We start from the raw sequence: 22,393 nt of genomic DNA on the forward strand, positions 1-22,393 counted from the left end.
CTTTGAGATAAGATGGTGCCTGATTATTCAAGACCTTGTATGTGAGGAGAAGAATTTTAAATTCTATTCTAGATTTAACAGGGAGCCAATGAAGAGAAGCCAATATGGGAGAAATATGCTCTCTCTTTCTAGTCCCTGTCAGGACTCTAGCTGCAGCATTTTGGATCAGCTGAAGGCTTTTCAGGAAGCTTTTAGGACAGCCTGATAATAATGAATTACAATAATCCAGCCTAGAAGTAATAAATGCATGAATGAGCTTTTCAGCATCACTCTGAGAAAGGATGTTTCTAATTTTAGAAATATTGCGCAAATGCAAAAAAGCGGTCCTACATATTTAATATGTGCATTGAAGGACATATCCTGGTCAAAAATGACTCCAAGATTTCTCACAGTGTTACTGGAGGCCAAAGTAATGCCATCCAGAGTAAGTATCTGGTTAGACACCATGTTTCTAAGATTTGTGGGGCCGAGAACAAGAATTTCAGTTTTATCTGAATTTAGAAGCAGGAAATTAGAGGTCATCCAGGCCTTAATGTCTTTAAGACATTCCTGCAGTTTAACTAATTGATGTGTGTCATCTGGCTTCATTGATAGGTAAAGCTGAGTATCATCTGCATAACAATGAAAATTGATGCAGTGCTTTCTAATAATACTGCCTAAGGGAAGCATGTATAATGTAAATAAAATTGGTCCTAGCACAGAACCCTGTGGAACTCCATAATTAACCTTAGTGTGTGAAGAAGACTCCCCATTTACATGAACAAATTGGAGTCTATGAGATAAATATGATTCAAACCACTGCAGTGCAGTACCTTTAATACCTATAGTATGCTCTAATCTCTGTAATAAAATGTTATGGTCAACAGTATCAAAAGCTGCACTGAGGTCCAACAGGACAAGAACAGAGATGAGTCCACTGTCAGAGGCTCTAAGAAGATCATTTGTAACCTTCACTAATGCTGTTTCTGTACTGTGATGAATTCTGAATCCTGACTGAAACTCTTCAAATAAACCGTTCCTCTGCAGATGATCAGTTAGCTGTTTTACAACTACTCTTTCAAGAATCTTTGAGAGAAAAGGAAGGTTGGAGATTGGCCTATAATTAGCTAAGACAACTGGGTCAAGTGATGGCTTTTTAAGCAGAGGTTTAATTACAGCCACCTTGAAGGTCTGTGGTACATAGCCAACTACTAAAGACTGATTGATCATTTTTAAGATTGAAGCATCAATAATTGGAAAGACTTCTTTGAACAGTCTAGTAGGAATGGGATCTAACAAACATGTTGCTGGTTTGGAGGAAGTAACTATTGAAGTTAACTCTGAAAGATCAACTGGAGCAAAAGAGTCTAAACAAATACCAGCAGCGCTGAAAGCAGCCGAACATGAAGAATAATCTTTGAGATGGTTATGAATAATTTTTTCTCGAATGTCTAAAATTTTATTTGTAAAGAAATCCATGAAGTCACTACTAGTTAACATGAAAGGAATACTCGGCTCTACAGAGCTCTGACTCTTTGTCAGCCTGGCTACAGTGCTGAAAAGAAACCTGGGGTTGTTCTTATTTTCTTCAATTAATGATGAATAGTAAGATGTCCTAGCTTTACGGAGCGCTTTTTTATAGAGCAACAAACTTTTTTTCCAGGCTAAATGAGCATCTTCTAATTTAGTGAGACGCCATTCCCTCTCCAGCTTTCGGGTTATCTGCTTTAAGCTGTGCGTTTGTGAATTATACCACGGAGTCAGGCACTTCTGATTTGAAGCTTTCCTTTTCAGAGGAGCCACAGTATCCAAAGTTATACGCAGTGAGGATGTAAAATTATTGACGAGATAATCAACCTCACTGGGAGCAGAGTTTAGGTAGCTGCTCTGCACTGTGTTGGCACATGGCACTGAAGAGCATAACAATGAAGGAATTAGATCCTTAAACTTAGTTACAGCACTTTCAGAAAGACTTCTACTGTAATAAAACTTATTCCCCACTGCTGTGTAATCCATTAAAGTAAATGTAAATGTTACTAAGAAATGATCAGACAGGAGGGGGCTTTCAGGGAATACTGTTAAGTCTTCAGTTTCTATGCCATATGTTAGGACAAGATCCAGAGTATGATTAAAGTGGTGGGTGGGCTCCTTTACATTTTGAGAGAAGCCAATTGAATCTAACACTAGATTACATGCAGTGTTGAGGCTGTCATTCTCAGCATCTACATGGATGTTAAAATCACCCACTATAATTATTTTATCTGAACTGAGCACTAAATCAGATAAAAAGTCTGAGAAATCAGACAGAAACTCTGAGTAGGGACCAGGTGGACGATAGATAATAACAAATAAAACAGCTTTTTGATTTTCCCAATTAGGATGGACAAGACTAAGAGTCAGGCTTTCAAAAGAATGAAAACTTTGTCTGGGTCTCTGATTAATTAATAAGCTGGAATTGAAGATTGCAGCTAATCCTCCTCCTCGACCTGTGCTTCGAGCATTCTGACAGTTACTGTGACTCGGGGGTGTTGATTCATTTAAACTAACATATTCATCCTGCTGTAACCAGGTTTCTGTAAGGCAGAATAAATCAATACGTTGATCAATTATTAAATCATTTACTAATAGGGACTTGGAAGAGAGAGACCTAATGTTTAATAATCCACATTTAATTGTTTTATTTTTTGGTGCAGTTGATGAAGCTGTATTATTTATTGTTTTTGAATTTTTATGCTTAAATAGTTTTTTGCTGATTTTAGCTTTGGTTTTTGGTGGTCTGGGAGCAGGCACCGACTCTATGGGGATGGGGTTTTGGGGGGATGGCAGGAGGAGAGAAGCTGCAGAGAGGCGTGTAAGACTGCAACTCTGCTTCCTGGTCTCAACCCTGGGTAGTCAGTTTTTAGGAGGGTTAATAAATTTGGCCAGATTTCTAGAAATGAGAGCTGCTCCATCCAAAGTGGGATGGATGCCGTCTCTCCTAACAAGACCAGGTTTTCCCAAGAAACTTTGCCAATTATCTATGAAGCCCACGTCGTTTTTTGGACACCACTCAGACAGCCAGCGATTCAAGGAGAACATGCGGCTAAACATGTCGCTCCTGGTCTGATTGGGGAGGGGCCCAGAGAAAACTACAGAGTCCGACATCGTTTTTGCAAAGTTACACACCGAGTCAATATTAATTTTAGTGACCTCCGATTGGCGTAACCGGGTGTCATTACTGCCGACGTGAATAACGATCTTACCAAATCTACGATTAGCCTTAGCCAGCAGTTTCAAATTTCCATGAATGTCGCCTGCTCTGGCCCCTGGAAGACATTTGACTATGGTCGCCGGTGTCTCTAGCTTCACGTTTCTCAAAACAGAGTCGCCAATAACCAGAGTTTGTTCCTCGGCGGGTGTGTCGCCGAGTGGAGAAAAACGGTTAGAGACGTGAACAGGTTGGTGGTGTACCCGGGGCTTCTGCTTAGGACTACGCTTCCTCCTCACCGTCACCCAGCTGGCCTGTTTTCCCTGCTGCTCGGGATCTGCTGGGGGGGAGCTAACGGCGGCTAAGCTACCACGGTCCGCACCCACTACAGGGGCCTGGCTAGATGCAGGATTTTCCAGGGTGCGGAGCCGAGTCTCCAGTTCAGAAACTGGGTAACATTGTTCCCGCCTGGTTCTACTGGAGCTACCAGTGAGCATTTGTGCCTACAGAAAATCACACCCTAAATGTTTTATTACACAATATGGCGCATCCTTGATTTTGAAAATATTGATAAGACCTCATAAAAAAAAAAAAAAAGCTATAATAGCACTTATTCTGTTGTGAGGCGCATGTTTTCCTGACTAATACCTGCCTTCATCAGAAGTCTGTGGTTCTTCATGTCCTGCTTCCATGGCATCACGTACGGTTTGGGGATCAATGGATGCTAAGATGAAAATCTTGGAATGTGGCCTGAGGATCGCCTAGGAGTAAATCATAGTAAGTGTGCTTTTCAGGCACTCCGGAGCAGGACTCATACAGTCTGCTGATTGGCTTCTGAAGCTGAGAGACAGCTGGTAGCTACAGTCAGTCACAGGTGCCATGCCCCAAACTTTAGGTCCTAATAAAATTCAGGTTTTTAAAAAAAACAGCATCCTTTATACATTTGTTATAAAGGTGTGAATGAGCTCTAGAGATGAAAACTTTTTTCTGCTGTGAGAGATTTTAAGGTGCGAGTTGAGGGGAGTTGACCTGCTTTTGGAGGCTGCCCCAAGTGGACATTAGAAGAACTGCAGTTTTTGGTGCTGCAGAGAAGTTCTTTCTTTGTAGATTTGAAAAATTACTAAACAGATGCTTGAATACTTTAACTTGACAAAAAGTCCTTTTTTTCTGAATGAATGTGATCTTCACATCCCAAAGAGTCTCTGCTGCATTAAAGGACTGATTTCAAAACCATTTGGAAAAACAGGACAGATTTTTTTGCTTCTGTATGATGATAATAAATGTGTTTGTATTTTTACAGATTGACTGTATTAACTTCTTGTATTATTTTGCTGTTTCACTGAACAGTGTGGCTCATTGGTTGAATCATACTGTGCCGAATTCTGCTTGGAGAAAGGAAGCAAGTCCCGCCTTTTCTATTTGTTATTGATTTTGCTGCTGTTGTGCTTCTTTAGGCACATTTGTGTTTTCTAGTACGCAGTGCCAAAGATTATATGTAAAATGCACACAGTGCTCTAATATTTATTCATATTTTTTGAGCTCCTTTATTTCCTGTTTTTTCCTCTTTGATTGTGCTTCTTTCTTTTGACCATGTTTGGAGCTGTGTGGCAGGCAAGGTTGGACCCAGTATGCAGGACTCTTAAGGCAGGAGTGAACTTAGCAATGTTTATTTAGAGGAACAACAAGGAATACTGAACACCAATAAACTGGGGCTGGATGGGTGCCAGCACTCAACATAAACTAAGGAGCAGAGTGGGTAACAGCTGACAACACCACAAAGAACTGACACAGACTGAGGACTGAAATACAGACACAGGATAACAAGAGGATCGGGAACAGGTGGAGTCATTGCTGGGAATAATTGAACAAGATAGGACCATGAACTTTCCTAAATAGAAGGCAGACAGGACTGAGACTAGAGAAGTAAAATGGGAATCAACTGAATACAAAGACAGACGCAGATGTGACACAACACTAGGAATAAAACTGGATACATAAACACAAGAGGCAAGGAACTTAAACACAGGGGAACAGGACAGACACTAGAGTACAAGATGCAAAGAAGACAACACAGAACATATATTCAATTTAAATAACTATAACTAATAATAGGGCCTAAAATGTATAATGAAGTAACAATTGAAACCCCATGAAAACTGTGAAACAACACAAGAATCTCAAATGAAAACAGAACCTAAAAGAACAAAACACTGGGCAAAATGGCCCAGGACCATAACATAAACTAACAAATCAAAAACAGGGACACTGAGGACACTCAAACAATATTTTAAACCCAGAAACCCTGGACCGTTTACTGGCATGCTTTGCAAAAAACTTTTTGTGTTTGCTCATGCGGGGCTTCTTCACGCAACTTTTGTGGTACCACCGTGGGCAAGCGTCACAGCCGATCTAAGTTAGAAAAACACGGACACACAAATATTATATAAAAATCACTAATGGTTGCTAAATTCTTAGATCACAAAGAAGGCCATCATGCTTAACGACTACAATAAGTCATTTTCAGTGATTACATGTTCTGTCAATTTTAACTTCATATTTACATATTTATTGTAAATGATCATATCTCTTAAACAGAACCTGAGAAGGACACATAAAACATAAGCATTTACTCAGTGATTGTCACCATCTTGGTTGCCACAGTAGTGGCAGAGGTCAGTCAGGTCATCTATAACAAGAGTATCAGGATGAAATCCTTGAACCCGCTGTCACTCTGGTGCAGTGGGTCCTGGGTTCCTCCTGGTGCACCACAGTGCCTGGCCTCATGTGGCAAGAGCATGCAGGCAGCTCCACTGTCCGAATACCTGTCAATTTTTGTATTTAAAAATAAGGGAAATTTTCCGCTGCTGAAAATAGAAGTCGCTATATGACACGTCATTGCCCAATTTGCATAATTGTTCATTTGCAGTAGTTGCAATCGATATGGCAGGCCGTTTTAAGATAAAATCCATTTCATTCCAGAGATCTGAAATTGATTTATGATTAGACATATTAGTAAATTAAGATATCTCTAATTATATTTTGACTAGACAAAATACCTATTTGAGATATCTCTAATTCCATTCGGACTAGTAGAAATGACATCAGTGACCTGTTCTTGTAACTGATTGCCCTCCCAGTGGTTACAGTTGTTACGGAAACAGGCTGGAACCACGACGGTTAGCTGTGCTTTTTAAAAGAATTATTCGAGTGTAACTGTATTCAGGCGTCAGATTGTCACCGAGCCAAGTCACATCTGAAACACTCCTGCCTCTGTGGGACCAACCCATCCTAATCATAATGCAATCTTAGATTTTTTAATGTGTTCAAATACATAATTGTTGACTCTGTGCACAAGAGAAGTTGAATGTGAATAATGTGTTAAACACCCTAATCATCACATCAGACATGAGAGATTTGGAGGGTTTGATTGGCATGTGATGACTGCATTCTTTTTAGTGTCATTCTGTGAAAGCCAGCTCAACACACCTGACTTCAACCTTTAGATAAGTCATATTCATTTAAATCTAAAATTAGCAATGGTCCAAACCAGTATGAATGTAATCTATAATTCTGGTCATTTTCATAAGGATTAGCATAATCATTTTCAAACTATAAAAGTGCTTTTTGGTCACCACACATTTTATACAACTTTCATATTTGTGTGGTAAGCATTTAGTCTAGCTTTGCACAAAGACTATAATGTAAGCAAAGGGGAAAAAGTAGACATCCACAAATAACTGTTTTAGATGGCATGTGATTGCCTTTATTATTATATATAATATTACATATAATATTATGACCCTACCTCCTTATCCTGTATTCTCAAGGATGAAGAAACAGGTTGGGGATGATAGGGTAAGCAAAAGAGGGAAAGAGAGAGAGAAGAGAAACCCCCAACATTCCCCGATGAGCAAGCACGAGGCAACAGTGGGGAGGAAAAACTCCCTGTAGACGGGAAGAAACCTTCGACAGAACCAGGCTCAGGGAGGGGCAGTCATCTGTCGGGACCGGTTTGGGGGTTTGAAAGGAAAAAGAAAAGACGGGAGACAGAAGAAGAGAGGGGAGGAAGAAGAAAGGGATGAAGAGGATGGGGAGATGTCTGAGAGGATTAAAGATGGAGGAAGACGAGGCTAGTTTTGTGCAGGTAGCACTGAAGAAGTAGCAGAGTTATAACGGGAAAACACGATTTTGTCTGCGCGGCACTGAAGAATCAGTAGATTTCTTCCATAAAAACCAGAAGGGCTTTTTCTGGCAGCGTTTTCGCAGATCCTCGTTCTCTGATATAAGCTTTTGCAGTTCACTGATATTTTCTGCATGCTTCTTCTCAAGGTTCTTGCACTTTTTTTCAAATTCTTTTGATTCTTGCTGCGTTTCTTTCAGTTTTTTATATGTCTTTTCCTGTTCTTTCTGTGCCTCATGCATGACATAAGTGCATAGCTGCAGTTTGCCACACTTGTCTTCTAACTCTTGATTTCTCCTCTGCACTTCTTGAAGCTGGCTCTGTTTTTCTTTAACCAAATAAATATGCCTGGTCTCCTGTTCTTTCAGCTTCGTGTCCATTTCAATGTTTCTGTGCTGAATTTTGTTGTGCAGTTGTTGATTTTCTCTCATCATTTCTTGGATCTTCTGGTGCATCCCTTCACATTTTTTCTGCAGATCTTTCTTGTCTTCCTCCATTTTATTGCAGTTGTCAGTAAGTGTGTGATAGAATTTTATCTTTTCTCTGTCTTGGACAGTAAGTTCCTTCAGCTTGGCTTCATCAAGCTCTGCTCGCAAGCCTTCATTTTCTTTCTCTGTGTCCTGAAGTTTGCTCTGCACCTCTGTGTGTGTCACTTTCAGGTCATGAAGTTTGCTCTGCACTTCTCTGCGTTTAGCTTCCTGTTCTTCCTTCTCTTGAAGCATTTGTTCATATTTTAGCTTGGCTTCATCAAGCTCTGCTTGCAAGCCTTCATTTTCTTTCTCTGTGTCCTGAAGTTTGCTCTGCACCTCTCTGTGTTTAGCTTCCTTCTCATGAAGCATTTGTTCATGTTTTAGCTGGGCTGCAACAAGCTCCGCTCGCAAGCCTGCATTTTCTTTCTCTGTGTCCTGATGTTTGCTGTGCACCTCTCTGTATTTAGCTTCCTGTTCTTCCTTCTCTTTAAGCATTTCTTCAATTTCTAGTTGGGCTTCATCAAGCTCTGCTCGCAAGCCTGCCTTTTCTTTCTCTGTGTCCTGAAGTTTGCTGTGCACCTCTCTGTATTTAGCTTCCTGTTCTTCCTTCTCTTTAAGCATTTCTTCAATTTCTAGTTGGGCTTCATCAAGCTCTGCTCGCAAGCCTGCCTTTTCTTTCTCTGTGTCCTGCAGTTTGCTCCACACCTCCGTGTGTGTCACTTCCAGGTCCTGAAGTTTGCTCTCCACCTCTGTGTGTGTCACTTCCAGGTCCTGAAGTTTGCTCTCCACCTCCGTGTGTGTCACTTCCAGGTCCTGAAGTTTGCTCTCCACCTCTGTGTGTGTCACTTCCAGGTCCTGAAGTTTGCTCTGCACTTCTCTGTATTTAGCTTCCTGTTCTTCCTTCTCTTTAAGCATTTCTTTAATTTCTAGTTGGGCTTCATCAAACTTTGCTCGCAAGCCTTCATTTTTTTTCTTTGTGTCCTGAAGTTTGCTGTGCACCTCTCTGTATTTATCTTCCTGTTCTTCCTTCTCTTGAAGAATTTCTTCAATTTCTAGCTGGGCTTCATCAAACTTTGCTCGCAAGCCTTCATTTTTTTTCTTGGTGTCGTAAAATTTGCGCTGCGCCTCTGTGTGTTTCGGTAGCAGGTCATTGAGCTTGTCCTTCAGCTCCTTGATTTTAGGTTCCAGATCGTTCTTTTTTTTGAGGATTTTTTTAATTTTTAGCTGGGCTTTATCAAGCTTTGCGTGCAAGCCTTCATTTTCTTCCTCTGTGTCCTGAAGTTTGCTCTGCACCTCTTTGTGTTTAGCTTCTAGTTCTTCCTTCTCTTTAAGCATTTGTTCATGTGTTAGCTGGGCTTCATCAAGCGCCGCTCGCAAGCCTGCATTTTCGTTCTTGGTGTCCTGAAGTTCACTCTGTTCCTCTTTGAGTGTCGTTTCCAGTTCCTTCTTCTCTTTAAGCATTTGTTCATGTGTTAGCTGGGCTTCATCAAGCTCCGCTCGCAAGCCTGCATTTTCGTTCTTGGTGTCCTGAAGTTTGCTCTGCTCCTCTTTGTGTGTCACTTCCAGGTCATGAAGTTTGCTGTGCACCTCTCTGTGTTTAGCTTCTTGTTCTTCCTTCTCTTGAAGCATTTGTTCATGTTTTAGCCGGGCTTCATCAAGCTCCGCTCGCAAGCCTGCATTTTCGTTCTTGGTGTCCTGAAGTTTGCTCTGCTCCTCTTTGTGTGTCACTTCCTGTTCTTCCTTCTCTTTAAGCGCTTCATCAAGCTCCGCTCGCAAGCCTGCATTTTCGTTCTTGGTGTCCTGATGTTCGCTCTGCTCCTCTTTGAGTGTCGCTTTCAGTTCTTCGTTCTCTTTAAGCATTTCTTCAATTTTCAGCTGGGCTTCATCAAGCTCCGCTCGCAAGCCTGCATTTTTGTTCTTGGTGTCCTGATATTCGCTCTGCATCTCTTTGAGTGTCGCTTTCAGTTCTTCCTTCTCTTTAAGCATTTCTTCAATTTTCAGCTGGGCTTCATCAAGCTCCGCTCGCAAGCCTGCATTTTTGTTCTTGGTGTCCTGATATTCGCTCTGCTCCTCTTTGAGTGTCGCTTTCAGTTCTTCCTTCTCTTTAAGCATTTCTTCAATATTTAGCTGGGCTTCATCAAGCTCCGCTCGCAAGCCTGCATTTTCGTTCTTGGTGTCCTGATGTTTGCTCTGCTCCTCTTTGAGTTCTATGTCCTGTTCAATCGTTTTTTTAAGAATTTTCCCAATTTCTTGCAGGGTTTCATTCGCAATGTGTAGCAACTCTACATGTCCTGGCACTCGTGTACTGAGCTTGTCGATGAGCATAAATCTCAACTCTTCCGTCTTGCGCAGCATCAAGTTCATTTTGCGGTTATGTCTCTGCCCACACATTATCTTCCTATCATCCGTTTTGCTCTGCAACCCTTGAACTTCTTGTTGTCTGTTCATTATCGGTTTATTGCAAATAAACCTGTCTGTCTGTTCAGTGCGAACCTTTCTCTCTCTCGGCTTCCTCTGCTGAAGAATCCCCTTAAACATATTCAAATCTTTGAACGCTGTGAACAAACTCACTTCTCGACTTAAAATGTTCCACTGAAGTTTTTCCCCCTTACTTATAGGTGAAGGATCAAAGACCACGTCACCTTCAAGGCCACTGACGGTGACGTAAGATTCTAATGACGTAACCGAGTTCCAAATAAAGTAAACATTCCATATGCAAATTAGATTGTCACGTGACGTGTTCATTTTATTGTAAATAAAATGCACGGTTTGACCAGCGTTGCCAAGTTACCGACTTTGCACCCGCTTCGAATGTTATCAGTCCATTAAATGAACGTTATTAGCAGTTTTCAGGCCCATAGTTAAGAGCCAGTAGGTGCCGTCTCCACCTCCTAGCTGGTCGAAAAAGTTATCATCGTTCTAATCAAGGATTACTGACAGACGCATGAAGGACTACAGAATCCATGCTCGCTGACTTCCGGCGGAAGTCGCAGTGCTTACAGGTAAGACGAGTTAAATGGACAGCGTTTATATAGCGATATTAATAAGATAGTGAGTGTCAATAAACACTTGAAATGATATTAATGTGCTGTAAGAGAGCACTAATATCACAACTCTGAGATGCATTTGTAGAAATTATTGCAGGTTTGTAACGTCTTTGTGGCGCTAGCTTAAAGTTTCTGTGCAAATGTTAGCGGATATCGTAGGAAGCAGTCACTATTTAAACGATGTTATGACAAAAATATGAGCTTCTGTTGGGGATCACTAAGTTACCAGTTAAGTAAAATTAATATTTTCAGCCACAAATAAATTCCCGATTAGCTTAGCTTCAGTGCATTTATATTCAATATCTGCGAATTCAGTGCTTCATTAAGCTGCATCATACTGAGCCAGGGTTATGGACAATGTAAAATAAAATGATATTTGTCTGTACAAAATCTGGCTACCTTTAATCCTCCGTGGCAAACCCGAGGATGCAGCTTTATACGACCTGCTGTCACCTGAGAGTGAGCTGAAACTTCCAGTAATATTCCCATCATGGAGAGGCTGTCAGACTCTGGGAATCCTGATTCACTGTCCTCAGCTTTAAACAAACCCAGAGTTCATCTATGTCTGTGTGTCTGTGCTGAATTGGACTTTTCCCACTTCCCTTTGTTGTGTCTCTGTCTTAACGCCAGTATTTTTATGATTAGATGATTTGTTAGTTCTACATGCCAATATTTTTTTATTCAGGTGTGGGAACAGTGGTTCAGAGGGTGCACTTCAGGACTGTTAAATGAAGTTGGTGAGATGTACTGGATTCATCCCTGTGCAAAGATATCTACAGATTACTGGACTGACCACATCAACCTTTTGTGAGGTCTGTCTAAAGAAGACTAACAACAATTCAGTGCAGCATCCTGAGAAGATGGATGTGAGGACAGAAGCACACAAACATGTAGTTGCAGTGAGCTGCCAGTAATTATAAATGGATTTGTTCCTCTAACTCATGTCTGTCTCTCTATTAGACCTGTGACACATTGGTGACCTGTCCAGGGTGAACCTGCCTGTGCCTGCTGGGATAGGCTCCAGCCCTCCACCCACACCCTGACAATCAGATGTGGACAGACTAACTTCTTTTTTAGATTGTTCTAAAAGTCTGTTGCGATGTGTTAAGCAATGTATTCATATTTAATTTAAAAAAAGAATCAATGATTTTCTATAAATTTGTGATGCATTTTTGTTTACTGATTCCAAGATGGCGTAGTGGTCTTTAGAGAAATCCTGTTTGGATTTTTAAATGTTATTTCTGTTTTCTGTTGCTAGCGCAGCTCTGCAGTCACTATCCAGGTGGGTCAGTGGGAGCAGAAGCCCTCTGCTGATGTACAGGCTCTGATCAGCAACATCCAGCAAGACCCACACAGCCTCTTCTTGCTGGAGCTTTTTGTTTGCCTGTGACTGGAGAGTCAGATTTCTGTTGGGAGGTTGCAGCTCCCTGTGCTGGAGAAACCACTTCACACCTGCAGAGGTCAGTCAGTTTGCAGAGGTCATTAAAACCCTCCCACCCTGGCTTTCATGTGGTGGATCTTATTAAACAAAACAGCAATATTTCAGTGGCTGCTGCTTATACCACAGGTTTACACTCTACAGATCTCTGATGGGCTCCTTCAACAAAGATGTTTAGTAGATGTTGGTCTCCAGTTTGATGCTCAGCATCTCCAAAGTTTGTTTGTTTATTATTCATTCATACAAAGTAATGTGATATCTAATAGTATAACTGTGTCAACCTGGTGCTCTTCATTTATGAAGAATTAATATTGGAGTATGAATGTTGGACCCTGTGTATCTGTGTTCTCTGGGCTTTTCTGACCTTGGTCGTTTTGCAGGGTCAAACAACAAACCTCGTATTACTGTACATGTTTCTTTCTCAGGTGGACCGTGATGTGATTGTGACCCGGGCTGCCACCTTTGGTCTTGTGAGGAAGCAAAGCTCAGAAAGAAGGAATCCCTGCAGTCCTGTTCTTTTAGCTCCAAGCCTGCTCAGGTTAGTCATAGTTGTAGAACACAATAACGAGTGCAATAACTGAGGTATAAAATTTGTGATTAGATGGATGGAAAAGAGAGAAATGTCTTCTATAATTATCACTATTCTAATCTTCGGTAACTTCGACATGCTGAGGTCACAAAAACAGGAGAAAAGAACTGCCTGGATGTTTGTCACCATTTGCCAAGAAGAGCACAATAAAGTAATGACAAATGTGACTTTGGCCACAGTTCCACAATAATAATTGACACAATAATAACCGTAATAACCGTAATAAATAATAACCGTAATTGATTGTTCCCATACAAAAGGTTTTATCCTTGTAACATCTGTAGCATCACCCTTACATAAGTCATGAATATGGGTAATTAGGTTCATAGCTTAGTGAGAGTATTACTATTTTTCATATTCAAAGTATCATAAGCTTGCTATGGTTGAGATGATTCTTGAAAAAATATTATGAGTTACTGCCTGAGCAATCTGCAGAAAAACATCTACAGGAAATAAGGGAAAACCGAGCATCAGGAGTCGGGACAAACACAGTTGATGCTGGTAGCAGTGGGTACAGACACACGATGAGTGAAAAGTGGGAGGTGGAGACAAAAGCTCAGTGATTCATGGGACGTTCCCAACACCCTAGGCTTATAGTAGTGTCACTAGGGGAGATTGGGGTGGTTCAGGGTTACCTGATCCAGCCCTAACTATAAGCTTTATCATAAAGGAAAGTTTTAAGTCTAATCTTAAAAATAGAGAGGGTGTCTGTCTCCTGAATCCAGACTGGGAGCTGGTTCCACAGAAGAGGGGCCTGAAAGAAACTGTATTCATTCAGAATCAGGAGCTGCTACATCACCCAACATCTCACTGTCCATGATTATGAAATGCTGCCACCTGTCCTCTGATCTGTTTGTTCTGCTGTTGAAATGAAGATCTAAAGTTATCTAAACTTGAGCTCTAATGTTTAGTAATATAATATTCTTCACTTCTGCGTGTGATTTTCTCCAACTAGCTTTAATCACAGAGGAAGCAGCAGAGCAGCAGACAGTTTGAGAGGTTTGGGCTCACAGATGGTGACAGCATGGAGAGACTGTGGTCCTTCCCCTGAAGAACTGCAGGAGTCACAGAGGAGATGACTCCATCTCACTGTCTGGACTTGCTGACTGATGTTCTTCTGCACTGCAGGTGTAGCTTAGCACTTACAGGCTGCTAACATCTGAATGTTTGAATATTGGTGCTGTGTTTTTGTAATAAATAGGCTGTGTTTGGGACTTTTATACACACAATGAAACCCAGCAACCAAGCAATACCTGTTATTGTTGTCTTATAAGTGTGTAAATCTTTAATCTTACCTGCTGCCCATCTTAGAAGGAGTGTTCATAAAAACATGGAGGAAAAAGATGGAAGAATCTGAGCTGAACTTCCTGTTTCCTGCTACAGATGCTGAGTATGACCTCAGAGGCCAGCTGGTCTGCAGAGTTACAAGTGAATCAAGGCGGAGGGCAGTCTGCCTGCAGCTGCAAAGAATACATCCAGGTGAAGGTATGTGGATCAGTCGATAACCCTGTCGCTACTTTCAAATGAGAGCCTATTAGAGAGAGACAGTCTGAGCCTCACAAGAAGGACAAAATGAAGATCCAACTTTGACCATAATACAAATGAATCATTGCTGTGTTTTCAGACTCAGATGGGCAGGATCTCAGCATCAGACTGTCCAAACAGGCTCCAGCTTCAACAGCAGACTGAGACAGCCAACAAGAGAAAACAGCACCTTCAGTGGGCTCCACAGGTGAGCGTGTTCCTGCACCAATCAGCATCTGTTCTCTGTCGGTCTGTGTACTTTAATAAATGTAGTATTGATAAATACAGTAACCTAACCATAGTAACCATACAGCAGTCACTCAAAACATCTACTTTCTAACTGCCTGGCTGCTGCCTGCCACTCATTTTAGAAACCACGTGGTAACTGGCCTGAACCTCTGCTTCCTTTATTCCCCTCAAGGTCAAAGGTGACGTTTTAAAGAGTCTTCAGAGAGTAGGGACTGATGTCATGTATCGATCACAACGATAATGAAGATGACAGCGAGAGCAGCTACGACTGTAAAAGTCTGACCACGACTGTTTTGCACTTGTTTTACAAACAAAATTCAACAAACTCAGTTTAACTGAAAAAACTGCATTTTTACAGGCCACACTCACTGCACATAAGAAAAGAATAATTTAATCACTGATGACTTAGTGACTTTATAAAAGCTTTAAGTAGAGCCAGCTTTGAATATTAACACTTACCATATTGTACCTGTACAGCGTGTTTATGTACATATATGATGCATGAGATGTTTTGCATGTTGAGGTCATTTCCTGATTTATTTTGTAATCTTTGTTGGTTTTCTCTTCTTTGGAACTGATTGTGAGTCAGTGTGTAACCTCACCTGCTTCCCTTTGTTCCACATGACTTTAAGTTTTTTTATTTCTGTTTACTTAAATTTCTGTTTCATTTTGATCTGTGTTGTGTGACTCTTGCAGACTGTTTTGTGGACTGCTTGCCTCGCTGTGTATACACTGTCTGTTTTTGAATAAAGATTTGGATTTTTGACTTTTAGCCCATCTCTGAGTGTCCTTTGAGTCCTCTTCCTCTGAGTGAGGCACATACACATGTTTGAATTCAGTAACTCAGCTTTGCCACTGTTTTCAGCTGTGGTCAGCAGCAGTGACTCACAGCATGTTTGAGAAAGGAAATTCACTTTTATAACGTGATTATAGTTGGGACTGTTAGGATAATAGTGTTTTTATGCTTTTATTATTGAGTTATTACCTTTTAAACATACATGAGGTCAAATTATAAAGTTCTGTATAAAGCAGGAGCTGTGAAAAATCTTTCTGGCATTAGGACTGGCATATGATAAAGTATAATTAAAATAAAATATCAAAGTAAAGTATAATTAAAATAAAGTATCAAATCTTTAATAAAATATTAGAAAATGTGCTCTTATGCTATTGATAATATTGTCAATCAAATCAAATTTATATACAGTTTTTTATTGTTTTTGCATATAAGTTAAACTGGATTGGAGGTGGTGACCATAAGCATACCAAAACAATGACAATTTTTACAATATAACATGAATTACTGGTCTGTCATCATAAATAAGCCTAATCCTCTCATCAGTGTTACATTGTTCTTCCAAGTCTTCACAATGTTAAGCTTTTTGTTTGTTTATATTTTCCTTTTATTTTATAATCAATACTGCGACCAAAATGACTCTCCTCAAACTAATAATGCTGGCAGTCCAGGGCATCACTGTATGCTGAGCTAGGGTTAGGGTTAGTAATTCAGACTCTAAATGTCATCCATATTACTTTTGCTGAGTCTAACAAATAAGTAGGAAATTGCATAAGAAGTGGAATATTATTTAATATCCATATTGATTATCAGTCTTCATTTTCACCATTGATCCACCCAGGGTCTTGGTGGGGATGGGCTCTATCCTGGGATCCTTGGGTGAAAGTTATGTTGCACCCTGCAGGTCTGCAGCTCATCAGTCATATCTAACATTTGGATCAAGATTATAAATCAAACTAAAATCAAAGCAGGCTCCTTGCCTGGAAATGATGAGCTGACTGTGATCATTCTTTGACTCTCCTCCACCTGCTTCATCAAACCTCATATATGAAGGCAGCAGGCTCAAAGTGAGCACAGCGCACTGTGCAGTCTAAACTCTGCTCTGATGAATTATATGAATGTACAGCGAGTCAATCAGGATTGTGAAACGTCAGCTGCAGACCCCCCAGTCTCCATCATCAGGTCCCTGCCCGGTTCATTTTCCATTTTATAAACAATACTTTAGAGGTTTTAGTGAAGTCACACTGTGACAGTGACGTGCATACAGGTGTGTGTGTCATCAGTGGCTACAAAAGCCCTTTTCTTAAAGGATAAAGTGGTGTTTGAGCCACAGTTACGGCGGAGCAGCAGCAGCTCTTTGAAATGGGACGCAGCAGGAACCGGACGCGTCAGGTTAGCCCAAGAAGCTACTGAGGCGTCCATGACAACCACCATAGCAACAGCCTTTTAAGGCCGTTTTAAAAACATCCTCAGAGTTCATAACGAACAAAAATATATGGTTTGAAACAATTACAGCTGCAGAGCTGTAGCGGCATCTTTAAACGTTGTTTACACAGATGATCATGAATGATACGATGTAGCTAGCAGTGAATGAGGTGACGTCATTGTGTGCGCATTTCACATCACCTGAATATTATTTTAATTAATATGTTTACATTTTAAACTCTGATTAAATACACAATTTGAAGTTCACAATCCAAATAAATAAATAAATAAAACTGTAATGACAAACGTGAACAGCTGTACTTATTTCAGAGACATGAATAAACATTTATTAATTTACTTTAAATATTTGGCTTCATAAAGCGCACTGATGTTAGTGTATGTTAATATTGAGATCATTTGTAGGCTGAAATTGTAATGTGGACCTGAGCTGGTCCAGAGAAAGTAAACACATTAACAGTAACTAACACAATAATAAAAGCATAAAAACACTATTATCCTAACAGTCCCAACTATAATCACGTTATAAAAGTGAATTTCCTTTCTCAAACATGCTGTGAGTCACTGCTGCTGACCACAGCTGAAAACAGTGGCAAAGCTGAGTTACTGAATTCAAACATGTGTATGTGCCTCACTCAGAGGAAGAGGACTCAAAGGACACTCAGAGACGGGCTAAAAGTCAAAAATCCAAATCTTTATTCAAAAACAGACAGTGTATACACAGCGAGGCAAGCAGTCCACAAAACAGTCTGCAAGAGTCACACAACACAGATCAAAATGAAACAGAAATTTAAGTAAACAGAAATAAAAAACTTAAAGTCATGTGGAACAAAGGGAAGCAGGTGAGGTTACACACTGACTCACAATCAGTTCCAAAGAAGAGAAAACCAACAAAGATTACAAAATAAATCAGGAAATGACCTCAACATGCAAAACATCTCATGCATCATATATGTACATAAACACGCTGTACAGGTACAATATGGTAAGTGTTAATATTCAAAGCTGGCTCTACTTAAAGCTTTTATAAAGTCACTAAGTCATCAGTGATTAAATTATTCTTTTCTTATGTGCAGTGAGTGTGGCCTGTAAAAATGCAGTTTTTTCAGTTAAACTGAGTTTGTTGAATTTTGTTTGTAAAACAAGTGCAAAACAGTCGTGGTCAGACTTTTACAGTCGTAGCTGCTCTCGCTGTCATCTTCATTATCGTTGTGATCGATACATGACATCAGTCCCTACTCTCTGAAGACTCTTTAAAACGTCACCTTTGACCTTGAGGGGAATAAAGGAAGCAGAGGTTCAGGCCAGTTACCACGTGGTTTCTAAAATGAGTGGCAGGCAGCAGCCAGGCAGTTAGAAAGTAGATGTTTTGAGTGACTGCTGTATGGTTACTATGGTTAGGTTACTGTATTTATCAATACTACATTTATTAAAGTACACAGACCGACAGAGAACAGATGCTGATTGGTGCAGGAACACGCTCACCTGTGGAGCCCACTGAAGCTGCTGTTTTCTCTTGTTGGCTGTCTCAGTCTGCTGTTGAAGCTGGAGCCTGTTTGGACAGTCTGATGCTGAGATCCTGCCCATCTGAGTCTGAAAACACAGCAATGATTCATTTGTATTATGGTCAAAGTTGGATCTTCATTTTTGTCCTTCTTGTGAGGCTCAGACTGTCTCTCTCTAATAGGCTCTCATTTGAAAGTAGCGACAGGGTTATCGACTGATCCACATACCTTCACCTGGATGTATTCTTTGAAGCTGCAGGCAGACTGCCCTCCGCCTTGATTCACTTGTAACTCTGCAGACCAGCTGGCCTCTGAGGTCATACTCAGCATCTGTAGCAGGAAACAGGAAGTTCAGCTCAGATTCTTCCATCTTTTTCCTCCATGTTTTTATGAACACTCCTTCTAAGATGGGCAGCAGGTAAGATTAAAGATTTACACACTTATAAGACAACAATAACAGGTATTGCTTGGTTGCTGGGTTTCATTGTGTGTATAAAAGTCCCAAACACAGCCTATTTATTACAAAAACACAGCACCAATATTCAAACATTCAGATGTTAGCAGCCTGTAAGTGCTAAGCTACACCTGCAGTGCAGAAGAACATCAGTCAGCAAGTCCAGACAGTGAGATGGAGTCATCTCCTCTGTGACTCCTGCAGTTCTTCAGGGGAAGGACCACAGTCTCTCCATGCTGTCACCATCTGTGAGCCCAAACCTCTCAAACTGTCTGCTGCTCTGCTGCTTCCTCTGTGATTAAAGCTAGTTGGAGAAAATCACACGCAGAAGTGAAGAATATTATATTACTAAACATTAGAGCTCAAGTTTAGATAACTTTAGATCTTCATTTCAACAGCAGAACAAACAGATCAGAGGACAGGTGGCAGCATTTCATAATCATGGACAGTGAGATGTTGGGTGATGTAGCAGCTCCTGATTCTGAATGAATACAGTTTCTTTCAGGCCCCTCTTCTGTGGAACCAGCTCCCAGTCTGGATTCAGGAGACAGACACCCTCTCTATTTTTAAGATTAGACTTAAAACTTTCCTTTATGATAAAGCTTATAGTTAGGGCTGGATCAGGTAACCCTGAACCACCCCAATCTCCCCTAGTGACACTACTATAGGCCTAGGGTGTTGGGAACGTCCCATGAATCACTGAGCTTTTGTCTCCACCTCCCACTTTTCACTCATCGTGTGTCTGTACCCACTGCTACCAGCATCAACTGTGTTTGTCCCGACTCCTGATGCTCGGTTTTCCCTTATTTCCTGTAGATGTTTTTCTGCAGATTGCTCAGGCAGTAACTCATAATATTTTTTCAAGAATCATCTCAACCATAGCAAGCTTATGATACTTTGAATATGAAAAATAGTAATACTCTCACTAAGCTATGAACCTAATTACCCATATTCATGACTTATGTAAGGGTGATGCTACAGATGTTACAAGGATAAAACCTTTTGTATGGGAACAATCAATTACGGTTATTATTTATTACGGTTATTACGGTTATTATTGTGTCAATTATTATTGTGGAACTGTGGCCAAAGTCACATTTGTCATTACTTTATTGTGCTCTTCTTGGCAAATGGTGACAAACATCCAGGCAGTTCTTTTCTCCTGTTTTTGTGACCTCAGCATGTCGAAGTTACCGAAGATTAGAATAGTGATAATTATAGAAGACATTTCTCTCTTTTCCATCCATCTAATCACAAATTTTATACCTCAGTTATTGCACTCGTTATTGTGTTCTACAACTATGACTAACCTGAGCAGGCTTGGAGCTAAAAGAACAGGACTGCAGGGATTCCTTCTTTCTGAGCTTTGCTTCCTCACAAGACCAAAGGTGGCAGCCCGGGTCACAATCACATCACGGTCCACCTGAGAAAGAAACATGTACAGTAATACGAGGTTTGTTGTTTGACCCTGCAAAAAGACCAAGGTCAGAAAAGCCCAGAGAACACAGATACACAGGGTCCAACATTCATACTCCAATATTAATTCTTCATAAATGAAGAGCACCAGGTTGACACAGTTATACTATTAGATATCACATTACTTTGTATGAATGAATAATAAACAAACAAACTTTGGAGATGCTGAGCATCAAACTGGAGACCAACATCTACTAAACATCTTTGTTGAAGGAGCCCATCAGAGATCTGTAGAGTGTAAACCTGTGGTATAAGCAGGAGCCACTGAAATATTGCTGTTTTGTTTAATAAGATCCACCACATGAAAGCCAGGGTGGGAGGGTTTTAATGACCTCTGCAAACTGACTGACCTCTGCAGGTGTGAAGTGGTTTCTCCAGCACAGGGAGCTGCAACCTCCCAACAGAAATCTGACTCTCCAGTCACAGGCAAACAAAAAGCTCCAGCAAGAAGAGGCTGTGTGGGTCTTGCTGGATGTTGCTGATCAGAGCCTGTACATCAGCAGAGGGCTTCTGCTCCCACTGACCCACCTGGATAGTGACTGCAGAGCTGCGCTAGCAACAGAAAACAGAAATAACATTTAAAAATCCAAACAGGATTTCTCTAAAGACCACTACGCCATCTTGGAATCAGTAAACAAAAATGCATCACAAATTTATAGAAAATCATTGATTCTTTTTTTAAATTAAATATGAATACATTGCTTAACACATCGCAACAGACTTTTAGAACAATCTAAAAAAGAAGTTAGTCTGTCCACATCTGATTGTCAGGGTGTGGGTGGAGGGCTGGAGCCTATCCCAGCAGGCACAGGCAGGTTCACCCTGGACAGGTCACCAATGTGTCACAGGTCTAATAGAGAGACAGACATGAGTTAGAGGAACAAATCCATTTATAATTACTGGCAGCTCACTGCAACTACATGTTTGTGTGCTTCTGTCCTCACATCCATCTTCTCAGGATGCTGCACTGAATTGTTGTTAGTCTTCTTTAGACAGACCTCACAAAAGGTTGATGTGGTCAGTCCAGTAATCTGTAGATATCTTTGCACAGGGATGAATCCAGTACATCTCACCAACTTCATTTAACAGTCCTGAAGTGCACCCTCTGAACCACTGTTCCCACACCTGAATAAAAAAATATTGGCATGTAGAACTAACAAATCATCTAATCATAAAAATACTGGCGTTAAGACAGAGACACAACAAAGGGAAGTGGGAAAAGTCCAATTCAGCACAGACACACAGACATAGATGAACTCTGGGTTTGTTTAAAGCTGAGGACAGTGAATCAGGATTCCCAGAGTCTGACAGCCTCTCCATGATGGGAATATTACTGGAAGTTTCAGCTCACTCTCAGGTGACAGCAGGTCGTATAAAGCTGCATCCTCGGGTTTGCCACGGAGGATTAAAGGTAGCCAGATTTTGTACAGACAAATATCATTTTATTTTACATTGTCCATAACCCTGGCTCAGTATGATGCAGCTTAATGAAGCACTGAATTCGCAGATATTGAATATAAATGCACTGAAGCTAAGCTAATCGGGAATTTATTTGTGGCTGAAAATATTAATTTTACTTAACTGGTAACTTAGTGATCCCCAACAGAAGCTCATATTTTTGTCATAACATCGTTTAAATAGTGACTGCTTCCTACGATATCCGCTAACATTTGCACAGAAACTTTAAGCTAGCGCCACAAAGACGTTACAAACCTGCAATAATTTCTACAAATGCATCTCAGAGTTGTGATATTAGTGCTCTCTTACAGCACATTAATATCATTTCAAGTGTTTATTGACACTCACTATCTTATTAATATCGCTATATAAACGCTGTCCATTTAACTCGTCTTACCTGTAAGCACTGCGACTTCCGCCGGAAGTCAGCGAGCATGGATTCTGTAGTCCTTCATGCGTCTGTCAGTAATCCTTGATTAGAACGATGATAACTTTTTCGACCAGCTAGGAGGTGGAGACGAGACCTACTGGCTCTTAACTATGGGCCTGAAAACTGCTAATAACGTTCATTTAATGGACTGATAACATTCGAAGCGGGTGC

General features: G+C 40.6%; 1 protein-coding gene and 2 long non-coding RNA genes across 8 annotated transcripts; 1 reads left to right on the plus strand and 2 right to left on the minus strand.

Annotated features, from left to right (window-relative positions):
* Nucleotides 1–7,012: 7,012 nt before the first annotated feature.
* Nucleotides 7,013–10,531, minus strand: LOC115790699 (trichohyalin-like). 2 transcript variants are annotated; one of them, XM_030744717.1, is made up of 2 exons: nt 8,564–10,531; nt 7,013–8,521 (listed from the first exon to the last, which is right to left on the minus strand). In XM_030744717.1, the coding sequence occupies exons 1-2, from the start codon at nt 10,352–10,354 to the stop codon at nt 7,334–7,336; spliced, it is 2,979 nt and encodes a 992-aa protein (XP_030600577.1). In that variant the 5' UTR covers nt 10,355–10,531; the 3' UTR covers nt 7,013–7,333. The 2 variants fall into 2 exon arrangements, with proteins under 2 accessions (XP_030600577.1, XP_030600498.1); XM_030744638.1 differs by having other exon boundaries at nt 7,013–10,529.
* A 17-nt stretch (nt 10,532–10,548) lies between these two features.
* On the plus strand, nt 10,549–15,435 carry LOC115791987 (uncharacterized). Of its 3 annotated transcripts, XR_004020998.1 has the most exons (8): nt 10,549–10,818; nt 11,549–11,729; nt 11,824–12,323; nt 12,727–12,839; nt 13,846–14,018; nt 14,274–14,375; nt 14,515–14,622; nt 14,836–15,435. It is a non-coding gene; the product is annotated as an uncharacterized LOC115791987 (long non-coding RNA). The 3 variants fall into 3 exon arrangements; XR_004020997.1 differs by having other exon boundaries at nt 11,549–12,323; XR_004021000.1 differs by lacking the exon at nt 10,549–10,818 and adding an exon at nt 10,823–10,960 and having other exon boundaries at nt 11,549–12,323.
* Nucleotides 15,436–17,627: 2,192 nt separating this feature from the next.
* Nucleotides 17,628–22,393, minus strand: LOC115787098 (uncharacterized). Of its 3 annotated transcripts, XR_004020481.1 has the most exons (8): nt 22,190–22,393; nt 21,279–21,459; nt 20,685–21,184; nt 20,169–20,281; nt 18,990–19,162; nt 18,633–18,734; nt 18,385–18,492; nt 17,628–18,171 (listed from the first exon to the last, which is right to left on the minus strand). It is a non-coding gene; the product is annotated as an uncharacterized LOC115787098 (long non-coding RNA). The 3 variants fall into 3 exon arrangements; XR_004020478.1 differs by having other exon boundaries at nt 20,685–21,459; nt 22,190–22,392; XR_004020482.1 differs by lacking the exon at nt 22,190–22,393 and adding an exon at nt 22,048–22,181 and having other exon boundaries at nt 20,685–21,459.

Source organism: Archocentrus centrarchus, chromosome 1, assembly GCF_007364275.1.
Source record: "Archocentrus centrarchus isolate MPI-CPG fArcCen1 chromosome 1, fArcCen1, whole genome shotgun sequence".
NCBI lineage: Eukaryota > Metazoa > Chordata > Actinopteri > Cichliformes > Cichlidae > Archocentrus > Archocentrus centrarchus.

Coding starts and splice junctions, on each gene's coding strand:
- LOC115790699 (XM_030744638.1), bottom strand. CDS start 10,354: ATGTTTAAGGGGATTCTTCAGCAGAGGAAGCCGAGAGAGAGAAAGGTT.